At 44.9% G+C, this 12,599-nt stretch overlaps 1 protein-coding gene across 7 annotated transcripts in view; it reads left to right on the top strand.

Annotated features, from left to right (window-relative positions):
* Window positions 1-12,599, top strand: part of PPP4R1 (protein phosphatase 4 regulatory subunit 1) — a 62,753-nt gene that overhangs the window by 30,831 nt on the left and 19,323 nt on the right. For 5 of the 7 annotated variants that reach the window (XM_049698512.1, XM_049698513.1, XM_033439403.2 and 2 more), the window contains exons 11-13: window positions 6,118-6,629; window positions 8,705-8,821; window positions 11,464-11,618. In XM_049698512.1, the coding sequence (XP_049554469.1) occupies window positions 6,118-6,629; window positions 8,705-8,821; window positions 11,464-11,618 (784 nt within the window). The remainder of the gene's footprint in view (window positions 1-6,117; window positions 6,630-8,704; window positions 8,822-11,463; window positions 11,619-12,599) is intronic. The other 2 variants (XM_012535321.3, XM_033439404.2) reach the window with 1 other exon arrangement.

Genomic DNA, 12,599 nt, shown 5'->3' with positions numbered 1-12,599 from the left:
AAATAATGCACAGACTTTGACAGGTGTGCACTTGAGCTCAGTTAGTGCCTGTTTCTGAAACAGCCCTGCCTGTAATGCCTGAGTTACCAGAGTGCCTTGTCCTCCCTTGTCATGATGCTAATGGACATTTTCTTCTGTAGGTCTTGATACTGTGATATTTGTTTTCTTGGTGTTTTGATTTGGCAGTTCTTCCTTTCTTTGCTGCCTTGTTTTACCTTTTTGCCCATTCTCCTACCGTCCTGCTGAATAGCCAAACAAACCTGAGGTACTGTATTTTGTAAAGGAAGAAAAATCACTCTAAACCTGTCTTCCTAGCAAGAAAAGTCTGTCAGTTCTTCTTTTTTTTTTTTTGCGGTACGCAGGCCTCTCACTGTTGTGGCGTCTCCCATTGCAGAGCACAGGCTCCGGACGTGCAGGCCCAGTGGCCACGGCCCTCGGGCCCAGCCGCTCCGCGGCATGTGGGATCTTCCTGGACTGGGGCACGAACCTGTGTCTCCTGCATCGGCAGGCGGACTCTCAACCACTGCGCCACCAGGGAAGCCCATGTCCGTTCTTTTGAAAACAGCTGCTGCAGGGAATGTGACAGAGTGATGAAGTGGGGAGGGGAGAGGTGCTATCTGCTCTTCAGTTTTAAAGTCAGCGACCTTTTCCCTAATGGTACTAATTGTACGAAGACTGTTGCATAGCTTTTATTTATTTTTGTATCTGGAGAGAGTCTAGGAAGTGAAAATATAAATTTACAGAGAATTATTAGGACGGGGTCAGCAAACTTCCTGTAAAAGACCACGCAGTAAATATATTCGATCTCCGTCAGAACTCCTGCAGTGTGGGAGCAGCCGTAGACAGTCCATGATGCATGGGCTCAGCTGTGTTCCAGTAAAACTTTATTGACAAAGACAGTTGGTGTGGCTACCATGGCCGGTAGTTTTGCTAACTGCCGGTATAGGACATTATTGGAAGAGCTATTTAAAGGCAGTTAGTTATCTTTTAGCTACAAACTTTAACTCCTCTTCCATTGTTATGAGGTCTGTCTTAGTGTCAAGTCAATACTATTTGTAGCATTGGATTCTCAGTATATTATTAGACTTTATTGAATTGTGTTAATGATGTAAGGGAGGGAGGAGACAGTTCCTGGCTGAGAAAGGAGTTCTGTTAAGTATTGTAAAAGCTGTTGTGTAGTCCTAGGTATTATTAATCTCAGAGCCATTAGCTAATTTGCCCTCTCTTAAATACTGCACTGGCTTTTGTTTTGAGCTGTCTTAAATCTAGTTTCATTATCTAAGGTTGACTGATTGGTTAATTATGCAAAAATTAATTGAGCACCTACTATGAACCAGTGACTGTAGACAGATGAACCAGGGCTTGGTTCCCGTTCTCGAGGTCCTCTCAGTTTCCTAGAATTCAGATTTCTCAAACGAATATCTCACAAAATAAGCAAGTTTTTGGCAATATATTTCTGCTACTGTTTATTTCTTTTGTAGTGTTGCATCTGATCCTGGAAACATTGAATATCACTTAATACTCTTTGAAGCATTTATTGATTATAAACCTCTGACTTTATAAAATACCAGGTTTATCTCTCACTCACCCTGGATCAGGCTGTTCATACTTCTTTGAAGGTGTTAATAAAAGCTGTGCTTCCAGAAACAGAGTTAAGCATTCAGATTTGCACTTTTAAGTTATGTGAAATGAGCAGCCTCTTTTCTGTTTAGTTAAACCAGCTATTACACCGCTCTCCGAATACATTGCCTTCTTTGGGTTCTCCCTCTTTCTGTCTGGGACGCCATCCTGTTTCATCCACACCTCATTTAACAGAGAGAATGTCTGGACAAACTACCTCCAAGAATCTTGGAGGAAATTCAGAGCTTTTGCATCCTGGCTGTTCATAGCACTGGTGCACGAGCACTGATCTTGGTTGTGTATTTTGCACACATTCATCCAGTGGGCTGCAGGTCCCCCCCGCGTAGCAGCCTGGTTGTTATCTGTGTGTGTTCTGACACCTTCACCAGGCCTGGCACATGCTCGGCACACGATAAATGTCCATTGAATGAGTTATTGTTAGAAAATAATAGATTTTATCTCAAAAGCCTTAAGTAACTGCACTGCTCTTGCTAGTTTTTGTCAGTTTAGCTTAAAGCTAACTATGTGTAAGTAAAATTGTTACTGGTACAAATCTGGAAGTATTTCACTGATGTTGAGACTCCATTATGAAGTCACAGCACCTGGAGGCTGTGTCTGCTCTCATCTCAGGATGCAGTGTCTGGGACCAGATGTTCCCAGGGCACTTTCCTAGGCCACAGTCTTGAGCCACCAGGTCTCTGAAGATACTGACTCTCAGCTTACGTAGGCACCGAGGAGGTGTAGGTTCTCTTGGAGATGCGTTTCTGGCTGACGCTCTGCCGCACTTGTTCCCTACACCTGCGAGGAACTGGGCTACTCCGCTCCTCATGCGAGCCCTCAGTCTCCGTTCTCCTCAGGATAGCGTTTGCCAGACCGACCGTTAGGAATGTCAGAATTCACTTGATTGTGCACTGACTGTTACCCAGCTCCAGGAAAAAATGTATTTAGAGAATTTATATTTTTGACGGTTTATTTTGAAGCAGACGGTTTATTTGTACAGAATTTAATACTACCCAGAATTTCATATGAGGGAAAATGTTTTTGTCTCTTTAAAACCGTACGAGGAGTTTGAACTTGGGACAAACTAATAATTTTTCATAAGGCAAATAGAATGACTTGGCCGGTGATTCTCTTTGTTTTTCCTGCTGAGAATATTAAAATTTAATTTTAATGCTAAGATGAGATTGTGATCCAGGAACTTCAGGCCCTTGGAATAGTTTTCCATACTAAATGGCCTTTTAATTGGGTTCTTTTTGTGAATTTTAAGTGGAAGTTTCTTAAATTCATCAGATAACAAGTGAAGTCTTAAGTTTCAGCCATTTGCTCCCCACTACCGCCAAACAATGTCGTGTTACTATAATTCTTATTTTTTTTAATTTTAAAATATTTATTTATTTATTTTTGGCTGCGTTGGGTCTTCATTGCTGCGTGTGAGCTTTCTCTAGTTGCAACGAGCAGGGGCTACTCTTCGTTGTGGTGTGTGGGCTTCTCATTGCAGTGGCTTCTCTTGATGCGGAGCGCAGGCTCTAGGCACGGGGGCTCAGTAGTTGTGGCTCGCGGGCTCGAGAGCGCAGGCTCAGCAGTTGTAGCGCACGGGCTTAGTTGGTCCGTGGCATGTGGCATCTTCCCAGACCAGGGCTCGAACCCGTGTCCCCTGCACTGGCAGGCAGATTCTTAACCACTGTGCCACCAGGGAAGTCCCTACTATAATTTTAAAATTACAGTTTGCATGATATCAGAAAAACTGTAAAAATAGCCAAAGAATCCCATAAACACTTCTTCCAGATTCTCCAAATGTTAACATTTTACCATACTTGCTTTATTATTATTTTTTTCTGAATTCTTTGAGATAAGTTTTAGACATGATATTCTTTTTACCTTCCTTCAATATTTCACTCCTCAAAACACAGATACTAATACATAACCAGACTCTAATTACCAAAATTAAGAAATTAACATAGATACAATACTGTCATCTAGAGATTTTATTCAAATTTTACCCATTATCCCACTCGTTTTTTAAAACAAAAGAAAATATATCTTTAATAAAGGCATGATTGGAAAATATCAGGTAATTCATACACATATAGAAGACACTTGTTTTGCATAAGAGCACTTGCTTCGGGACTGCTTTGGAGGGAAAGGATGCTACAGACATCGAGGCCAGTCCCTCATTTTATGAATAAGGAGCAAATGTGGAATCTGCAGCGCCAGTGCTGGGTGAGACTCGAGTTCTCGCAGTTTATGTGTGCATGTATTTTATGATTATAAGCATGGTGGAGAAACACCAGAATTTTAAATGCTATCACTGTGTGGTATGTTTTCAGATGAGGTATTAAATATTTTTATCTGTATCTAAAAAATATATTTTTTAAATAATCACGTGTTTTTAAAAAAATTCGTTTCTGAAAACAGTGTGAACTTTACTATGAGATAAAGTGCAATCAGGGAAGTTGGTGATCTCCTGAGAGCACGTATGGTGGCTCTGTAACTGGGATATCATGTCGGTGGTAACGTCACCTCCAGGGCAGAGGCCGGGTGAGCCTCCTGTTTAATGTCTTTCATTGTGTATATTTAAGGGCCCATGTTTCAGGGGAGCACCCCACCCCCACCTGACAAATTTACCTGCATATCCATCCTCAGTTCCCTTTCATGTTTCTTAGAAAGAGCTGTCTCTTCACCCATTTAATCTGTCCACCTGTGTTCTCGAGCCCCTAGTCTTCCTTCTCAGAAAGACATCGCTTTATCAGTGATTCCATCAGTCTCCTGTGTTTTCAGTTCTTCACCTCTTCTGACCTTTTTCTCTGAGCCTGAAGAATGCTCGTCTGAAGCATCCTCTTGTACAGGAGGAATGCCGTGCTCTTTGTCACTCTGCACGACTGTCATGACACATATGCAGGCCAGTCCTTCTGAGGTGCCCTCCAGTCTGTCTGGGCTCTTGACCAGTTTCCCAGGGACGTCACCACCTGGAATTCCATGTAGATCCCGACTCAGCCCATCCAGACTGAAACCCCCTCCTCAAGCTGCCCTGGTGTTTTTCACTTGCAGTCGGTGCCACCAGCACCTGTTCAGTCGCTCGGGCCAGAAATCTGGAAATCTTCACAGGTTCCTCCCTTTGCTTCTCATGCCCCGCGAGCGGGAAGTGAGCAGTCGTGTTGGCGTTGGCGTCATTTGAGTGTGTTGCCATCTTCTGTAGCCCCGACACGCTGCCCTGTTCAGGAGGGCATCCCTGCCTCTCCTCACCTGCTCTGCTGCACTCCCTGCCGCCTGGCGCATCTCCAGCGCGCTTCCTGTCCTGCTTCCGGGTGGCCTTTCTGAAAGAACGCATCTCAAAATGTAACTCTCTTCACCCCTGCCTTGTCTCCTGTACCCTAGGGTACGTTCCGGAGGTGTTTAGTGTGGGGCGCAGTGGCTCCGCCGACTTTGCACTTTTCCATCGGTTCCCTCTCTGAGCCGTCGTAAACTCATCGCCGTTTCCTGAAGGTGTGGCACCTCTCCTGTCACCCCTGCCTTTGCATATGCTGCGGGTTTTCCCTTAGCCTCCTAAGCACGTGTTGGTTGCTCCACCCACGGCTCCTGTCATTCCCTGGAAAGCCTTTCCTTGCAGCTGGCGCATCTGCCTCCAAGCTCAGTGTCCTTGCTCCCTCCTTACCACTCTGCAGGAAGCATTTGCCTCTGATGCTAATCTCAGGAGCAGCAGCTGCCTCTCATTTACATAGGAACCCTCACCACCAGTGTCGCTCCCTGGCTCCTAGTAGGTGCTCAGCATGTGTTTGTTAAGGGTAATTGAGTCAGATAAACTCTGAGGGGCCGTTAGAGCCTCTGTGTAGGTGGTGGATGGCGGTGACCCATGGGCTGTGGTCCCGGGGCTTGTACCACCTACCTCTGTCAATTAAGTCATGGCTGCAGGGGGGAAAACTTTTGGGAGTAGAGCTGAAAGTGTGGAAGGAATAAAAATAGCTATTTACACTTAAGTGGACTTTAATGTATTTTGCAAGATAGTAAATAAGGATCTTTTCTAATGCTGTGTAGAGGTTTTTTTTTTTCTGTGTAAGCAAGGAGGTTTTAATTCTCAGCTTTTTGATAGGTCATTGGAGCACAGTGGCAATACCATAATCCTAAAAATCAGATAATTTTTACTATGTATTTAGCTTAAAATGCATTGTGAGAATTTATCTTCTTACTATTTCTTTTTAGTTTTTTTTATTATTGAAATTAGCATGGTATTATAGAATCCCGGGGTTCTTAAATGTTATCTCCTCCAACTATTACATAATACTTTAATATCTAGTCTTAACAGATGTTTACATCTCTGAGCACAGAACAACTGATGGAAAAAGAAGCATTATCAGTAATATAAATAAACTACTGAATTTGTATGGATAATTTGTAATTTTTAATACTTGTCTAAATGCTTTATGTAGTATCTTTCATTGTTTTTTTTCAGTAATTATTTTTATACTTTCACTTTCTTTTTCCCAAATAACACAATAAAAGGACCAGAGATGAAGAAGTCCCAGAGGATGCACAGATCAGGCTAGAGGATGTTCCTACAGACCCCACTGTTTTTAATTCCAGTGTCAAACTGGAAGGTGCGCTGGACCCGGACATCGGTGCTGAAAGCCCTAGGAAGCCTCCAGGGGACAGCTCATTACCTTGTCCTTTGTCCTCAGAGCCTCATCAGGAGGCAGCTAGTAATGAGGATGATAAAAAGCCTGGCACCTGCAGGTCTGCCTCTCAGTTGGAGGTGGGCGCCAGTGCGCAGGACTCAGCTCCCCTGGATCAGGAGTTGTACAACTCCTTCCACTTCTGGAGGACTCCTCTTCCTGAAATAGATCTAGATGTGGAGCTGGAGCAGGGCTCTGGGAACAAACTCGGCCCTGAGGGGCTGGAGGGGACGCCTGAAGCCACCGCCCCGGCTTCTGCAAACATCACCATGGCCACCAGAAAGGAACTGGAAGAGATGATAGAAAATCTGGAGCCACACATTGACGATCCCGACGTGAAAGGTATGGGAGTTGGTTCTTTATTCTGATAAAAAATGTTATTTTCTGACTTTTTCCCCCAGAAAAATTGCCTTTTAAAAATCTATTTTGACCATTGTCATCATGTATTCTTGTCTGGATAAATGTGATTAGTCTGAATTTTAGGAAATAAATTTCAGATGAGGCCGTCACTGTGTTCCTAAGTGTAGCATGTACAGATGTGTTGGTTCACAAATCACTCTCTGACTTGTTCACACTCACTCACTGTTTTTACAATTTTAACCCTTGAGTCCTGCCTTAACTCTTCTGCTCTGGATCTCATAAACCTTTTTATAAACGGCAGATGCAGTGCTGTGTTTTACGGAAAGACTGTAGTCTGTTAGCAGTGGACAAAGATACGTATCTTCCTATGGAACGTGGTGTTTTAAGAGCTGTGGGCGTTTGCGAGGGTCCTGCTGGTGTCTTTGTTTCTCAGTTGGACCTTGTTCCATTGGGTTACACTTGTGTCACCTAGATTCTGCCATTGTGAACGGCAGCCTTGAAGGTTGTTGTGTGAGAAAATAACAAGTTACTCTCACTCAGTGGAATAGGAGTGTGGGAACGAAGTCCCAGGCCACCCCACTCTGCCTGCCGGGGCCAGGGGGTGGTTTACGGTCTGGGGGTAGGAACCTGATGCCAGCGACATCAGAGCTCCTACTGAGCACAGTAACCAGTGAAATCTGAAATGTTACCGTAAAACAAAAAACAATTCTGAAAAATCCCCAAACTGCAAGTCTTCAGATCCTTTATCACTTTGTGGATTTTTTTTTGTCCTTGTTCATTCTAGAAGCTAAAATTTCTAAACTGTCAGTTTGCTCAATGTTAGCAAAATACCTATTTTTAAAGCAGACAAAGCGAAACCTTCAGTGTCCTTCTAAAACACGCAAAACCTTGCTGTGTTTAAACTTGGAAAATTTCATCAGTGGAGGTGATATTAGCAGTTATCTTTATTTGGCTTTAACGTATCATGATTTTTAAAGATTTCCTATGGTAATTTTATGCTTGGAGAAAAACTAAATGATTTGTTTGATTAAAGGCAAATTCATATCCTTGATGGTTGAAAGTTATTTTAATTTAACTGGCAGACAGTCACCTTTTCCAGAATGCTGTGAATAGTATCGGGCGCCGTGAGCCTCTTTTGAGTCTGTGTCTGCAATTTATCCTTGCCATTCGTGGACCAGTAGTTCATTCCTCCTCCTTATGAGTGTCTTCCGTAGAATGTCCTACTTTCTGTCCCTCGCGGTGGATTATTTTCTCTGAAAACCTCACAGCTTCACTGCTCTCGCTAGTTCCTCATTGTGGCTCCTGCCCTTGATTTTTACCACCTTGAGCCCAGAATTCTGCATTTTATGACAACCTGGTGATGCAGCAAATACTGAGGCTTGGTTTTGTTTGACAAATTAGAATCTTCATCAGAATCTTGCCTTTGCCATCTCCCTTCCACCCCAGATGAGGAGGACGGAGACAGAATTACACCTCAGATGTGCACATCTTGGGGTGGTCAGCTCTTGATAAATGTTGTCTTTACAGGTTTCTGCTTTTTGTTGAAATAAATTTTATTATTTGTCAACTTAAGTTTTGTTCAGTTGATCAGACTTCAGTAACTCTCACGTCTTGTTTTTTTGTACGCTCCTTAGCTTTATGGAAGAAAGATTCCTAACTGGCCTTTGGCCCGTTCTGGGAGCTCTCCCTGTACAGCCCTGCTAGTCGGTTCTCTGACACATAGTAGACACCTGCTAAATGTTAATGGAAATACTGAATAAGCTACTTTAAATTCTTTTTTTTAACAAATAAGCTGAAAGTAATATGCACAGTTTGCTTTTTTAAAAGCCCTACGTGGACACATATGAGTTTCAGGATATGACTTGGTGTTTCAGAAGGTGACTAACACTGTTTGACTTAAACTTTATGGGCTGCAATTGAGATTTTAGTAGTAATACTATATTATGATTTAATCAGTTCTCTTTCTAATTCAGCTCTTACACCTGTTACAGTTTAAATTTGTCCTGTTGTTCTTTCTGTCCATAATGTTGAAACTTCTGTAACATATTCATTGATAGACGGATTCATCCAGCATCACTTATCGAGCACCTATTCTGTGCCAGCTACTCTTCCAGGCAGTGAATATATACCAGCAGCAGACCAGACAGAAATCCCAGCCTCAGAGAGCACAGAGGGTGAGACACTTAGTGTGTAAACTGCCTGTGTCAGATGTTCTGCAGCAAAACATCGGTGGGCAGGGTTGGGGGCGGGAGGGCTTCGGCTGCAGAATTCCTGAGCATCTGAGGGCATGTTGAACCCGTGTTAATTGTAGTAACTATTTCTGACTTCTCATACTATTAGAAGGTGTTTTGGGTTTTTGAAGGGTGTACCTTAACTGTGGGTGCTTTTTCTTTTCTAATCTGTGGTTGTGAGCAGTCTGTCAGAGAATGTCTACCTGTTTGAAAGGCAGAATTAACCCCAAATTGGAAGCTAAGTTCTGGCCAGGGACCCAACTAGTTACGTTGCGTGTGTGTATTCTTGACTGGGGGCAGGGGAACGTCAGGGTGAGGTGGACCCTCAGAGTCGAGTTTCTGCTTTCACGAGCCACTGGGTCCCTTGTTCTTTTCCATGCTGTTTGGTGGGAATGTCATGGGAAACAAGAGCAAGCGTTGGGTTTTTTTTTCCTCTAAGGCAGCCTTTGCTTCACAGTCTTACCGATTTAACTCTTACCTTCTTTGAAGCATTGATAGATTAATTTTTTTTTTCTTTGTGGGTCTCTAATCAAAAAACTTAAGTGTTTCCAGGAACTAGAATGAGATGTTCCTGTCAGAAAAAGAAGGCCCTTTCTCAGCTGTGGAACAGAAGTAGATCCTATGTGGAAGGACAGAAAGGGAGGTAGTAAAATGGGAAGAAGGTGAAAGAGAGCCCCTTTTCCAAACTCCCTGGCGTGTGGCATCACCAGGCTGATTCAGGATTGAGCCACGGCTGAATAGTGACCGGTGCCGGTTTGATTGGCTGTGGCCAGTTCACAGACTGCAGAGGGGAAGCTGGCCAGGCCAGCAAGTACAGAGCTCTCTCCAGTTTCGTTAGGGCCAGTGGAATAACTGGGTCCACTGGGCAGTTGTGGTCCGAAAAATCGTATTGTTCATTGATTGTAAGCAAGAAATTGTTAGGAACTTGTGACTAACCTCCAGGACGGTGTGCGAGAGTCGGAGATGGAAAAGGTGAGCTCAGCCAGACCAGCGCTTAAGGGGGGGCAGGAAATTCCAGGTTCCAGGCTGTCTCCGATTCTGAGCGCAAGTCACCAGGGACCGCGTGGGCTCTGACCCTGGGGTTTCCGCCCGCATCGTGAGGAAAACGCAGACGTGGTGAAGGCCTGTGCTTCAGTTTCCTTCCGCTGGTCGTGGTGAGCCATCCGCAGAGTCTCAGGCAAGCCTGGGTTCTCCGGGGCCACGGGCTCTCCGTGAGCGGGCATGAGGTCGTCCTCATGACCTCTGTACCAGTCTTTTGAAGGAGGTAACCTCAGTGTGACTCACTGAAACTTTTGTGAACGTACAAACCTAAAGGTACAGAATAACATAGACAAGGAGGAGGCTGTCGTTTACTCAGGTTGGTGGCCTGTGTGAGGCGTGTTCTGTGAAAGACTTCCCAGGAACAGGTCGCGATGCATGAGGGAGCCCACCCTCACACCCCCCGCCTGCATCTACGGGGGCAAAAAGCATGTTCCAGGCCGTCAGCCTCCTTTAGTTCTGTTGTGATTTCATTGTGGAAATTTGGAGGATTCTAAAAGGGGAGCTGAAGTGAGTAAAGGATTAGATTAGTACAAATTGCAGCTGAAATCCCCAAAAGAATGAGGATGCTTTCCTTGAGTAACTTTTCATGATTAGACACCTTCAGTTTAATCTGTTCAGTTAGGTCATCATCCTGTATGTTTCTTGTGTCTCTCTTGCTGGGTACCTTGTATACTTTAGAATTTTATAAATGCTATAGCATAGTAATAGGTTATCTTAATAAAATACTGATTGCTTTTTAATAATCTTTAAGTAGAGTGGGAGCACACTTTCTAATCTTTGTACTAAATAAACTTGCAGGTAAACTTTATAAATTCCTATATTTTGAGCATCCAGGCGGATTGTTACTTGAAGTAATGCTACACAATTTCTTTTTGCTAAATTCCTCATTTATGTTGGGGGGAAGGAAGAATGCTTTAACTTCACTTTGAATGACTTTCATAAAGAAGATGTCACTCAAAACGTAGGCGATGCCATTTGCCACACTTCAGGGCTGCTGCTTGGTTATCTGCCGTTTTGGTTTCCTGCGAGCGAGGCAGGGCTTGTTTGGGATCCCTGGGTTTGGGACAAGTCACTCATTTCACTTTCAAAAAGAATTAGAGAAAAGTAAAATAAACCGGAATGAGATATGAGATGTTTAAATGTAACAGCCACAGAAATCTTTGTAATTCCCCTTGTTTTATGTTGGCAGGGTCTGTGTGACTGCTCTCCTGCTAAGATAGCTTAGTAAGTAAGCCTCGCCAGTCCCGCTCATGCGTTCCCAAAACATAGTTCACTGACCCTGAAATTGACTAGATAGCATCTCTCTTTTCATACTAACGCAGAATAATGTACAGTAGTGGGTAAACGTTTTTAATCTCATGAAAGCATATTAGCTTTCTACTTCTTCCCTCGGAGAACTAATGATTGACCACAGTAGAGGTTTTTTCCAGCTTTTCGATGGCAGTGTCCCAAAAACACTGCGTCTCATTGATCCCATAACCTTGCGCAGGGAGAGCCCGGGCACCCGCGGCCCCATGCTCACAGGCCTGTCCTTCCACCCACAGCGCAGGTGGACGTGCTGGCCGCTGCCCTGCGCGCCTCCAGCCTGGACACCTGCGACGAGGCCAGCGAGGCTGCCCGGAGGGCCCCGCAGGATGAGCTCCTTGGCTGCAGACTTGACCACGGCACCGCCGGGCCTTTGACGAGCGAGACCGTCGAGGTGAGGGCTCCGCAGGGCGTGCACAGTGAGCTGGGTGGCCCCGGTGCCGTTCGCGGGGCGGCCGTGGTGCTCGTCACGGCCCAGTTACCACGTCCTGTCTGTCGCTGGTTTTCTCCGTCTCCCTTCTGCATAAAGTAAAAGTCATCGTCACCACGTCCTGTCTCTGTGACATGAGTGTCATGTCCAGAGCTTGGAGTTAATAGTCAGCCCGGGACTGTCTACATGACCACTCCGCAGCTTCAGTGTGGGTGTGGCTCACTGCAGTGAAATAATCTGACTGGAGACAAAGCCCTTTATCAAGAGTAATTAACTCTTCCCTTTTCTTTTTGGAGGGGTGCTTTGTTTCTGATGGGACCATTTCACTGCAGCGAGCAGCACAGTATTCTGAGCGGAAGATCGGGACTTGAGGCCGTGTTGCGGGATTATCTGGACCCTGGAGTGTGCGGGTGGGTACTGTGACCAGCCCGCCTGCCTATGTCCTGCACCGTCCTTCCCGAACACCCTGACCCCCCACCAAGCCAGCACCACGCGGTGTCAGTAGTTCTCATCCCTTGTGTGTGTTGGCGGGAGAAGGAACACATGCTTGTGGCCAGAGGCAGGTGGTCTCGGGTCAGAGCGGCCTGGACGCTGAGCTCAGGGAGGGGGGCCTCATACGCATGGGGGCACGGGGGTCCCAGGGCCCCGGTGGATTCCTGACTTGTTTTCTGTTAGATGACACCCAGTATAGCTAGAAATCTTGCGTAAAACCAGGGCTCCAGAATGCAGCCCTGACCACTGAGCATCATCGGAGATTTTAGTGCTTCATCTGAGTTTTAGAAGGTGTTTTGTTTTCATTTTGGGGTTGGCAGGGGCTGTTAAAAAAGTATTGGGTCGGCCAGAAAGTTGGTTTGGGTTTTCCTGTAACATCGCATGACAATTCCAAATGAATTTTTGGGCCAGCCCAATATATTTGTGAAATTAGAAATAGCCAGGAATAGAAAT

The sequence above is a fragment of the Orcinus orca genome, chromosome 15, assembly GCF_937001465.1.
Source record: "Orcinus orca chromosome 15, mOrcOrc1.1, whole genome shotgun sequence".
Taxonomy (NCBI): domain Eukaryota; kingdom Metazoa; phylum Chordata; class Mammalia; order Artiodactyla; family Delphinidae; genus Orcinus; species Orcinus orca.
This window is presented reverse-complemented; position numbering and strand designations above follow the sequence as displayed.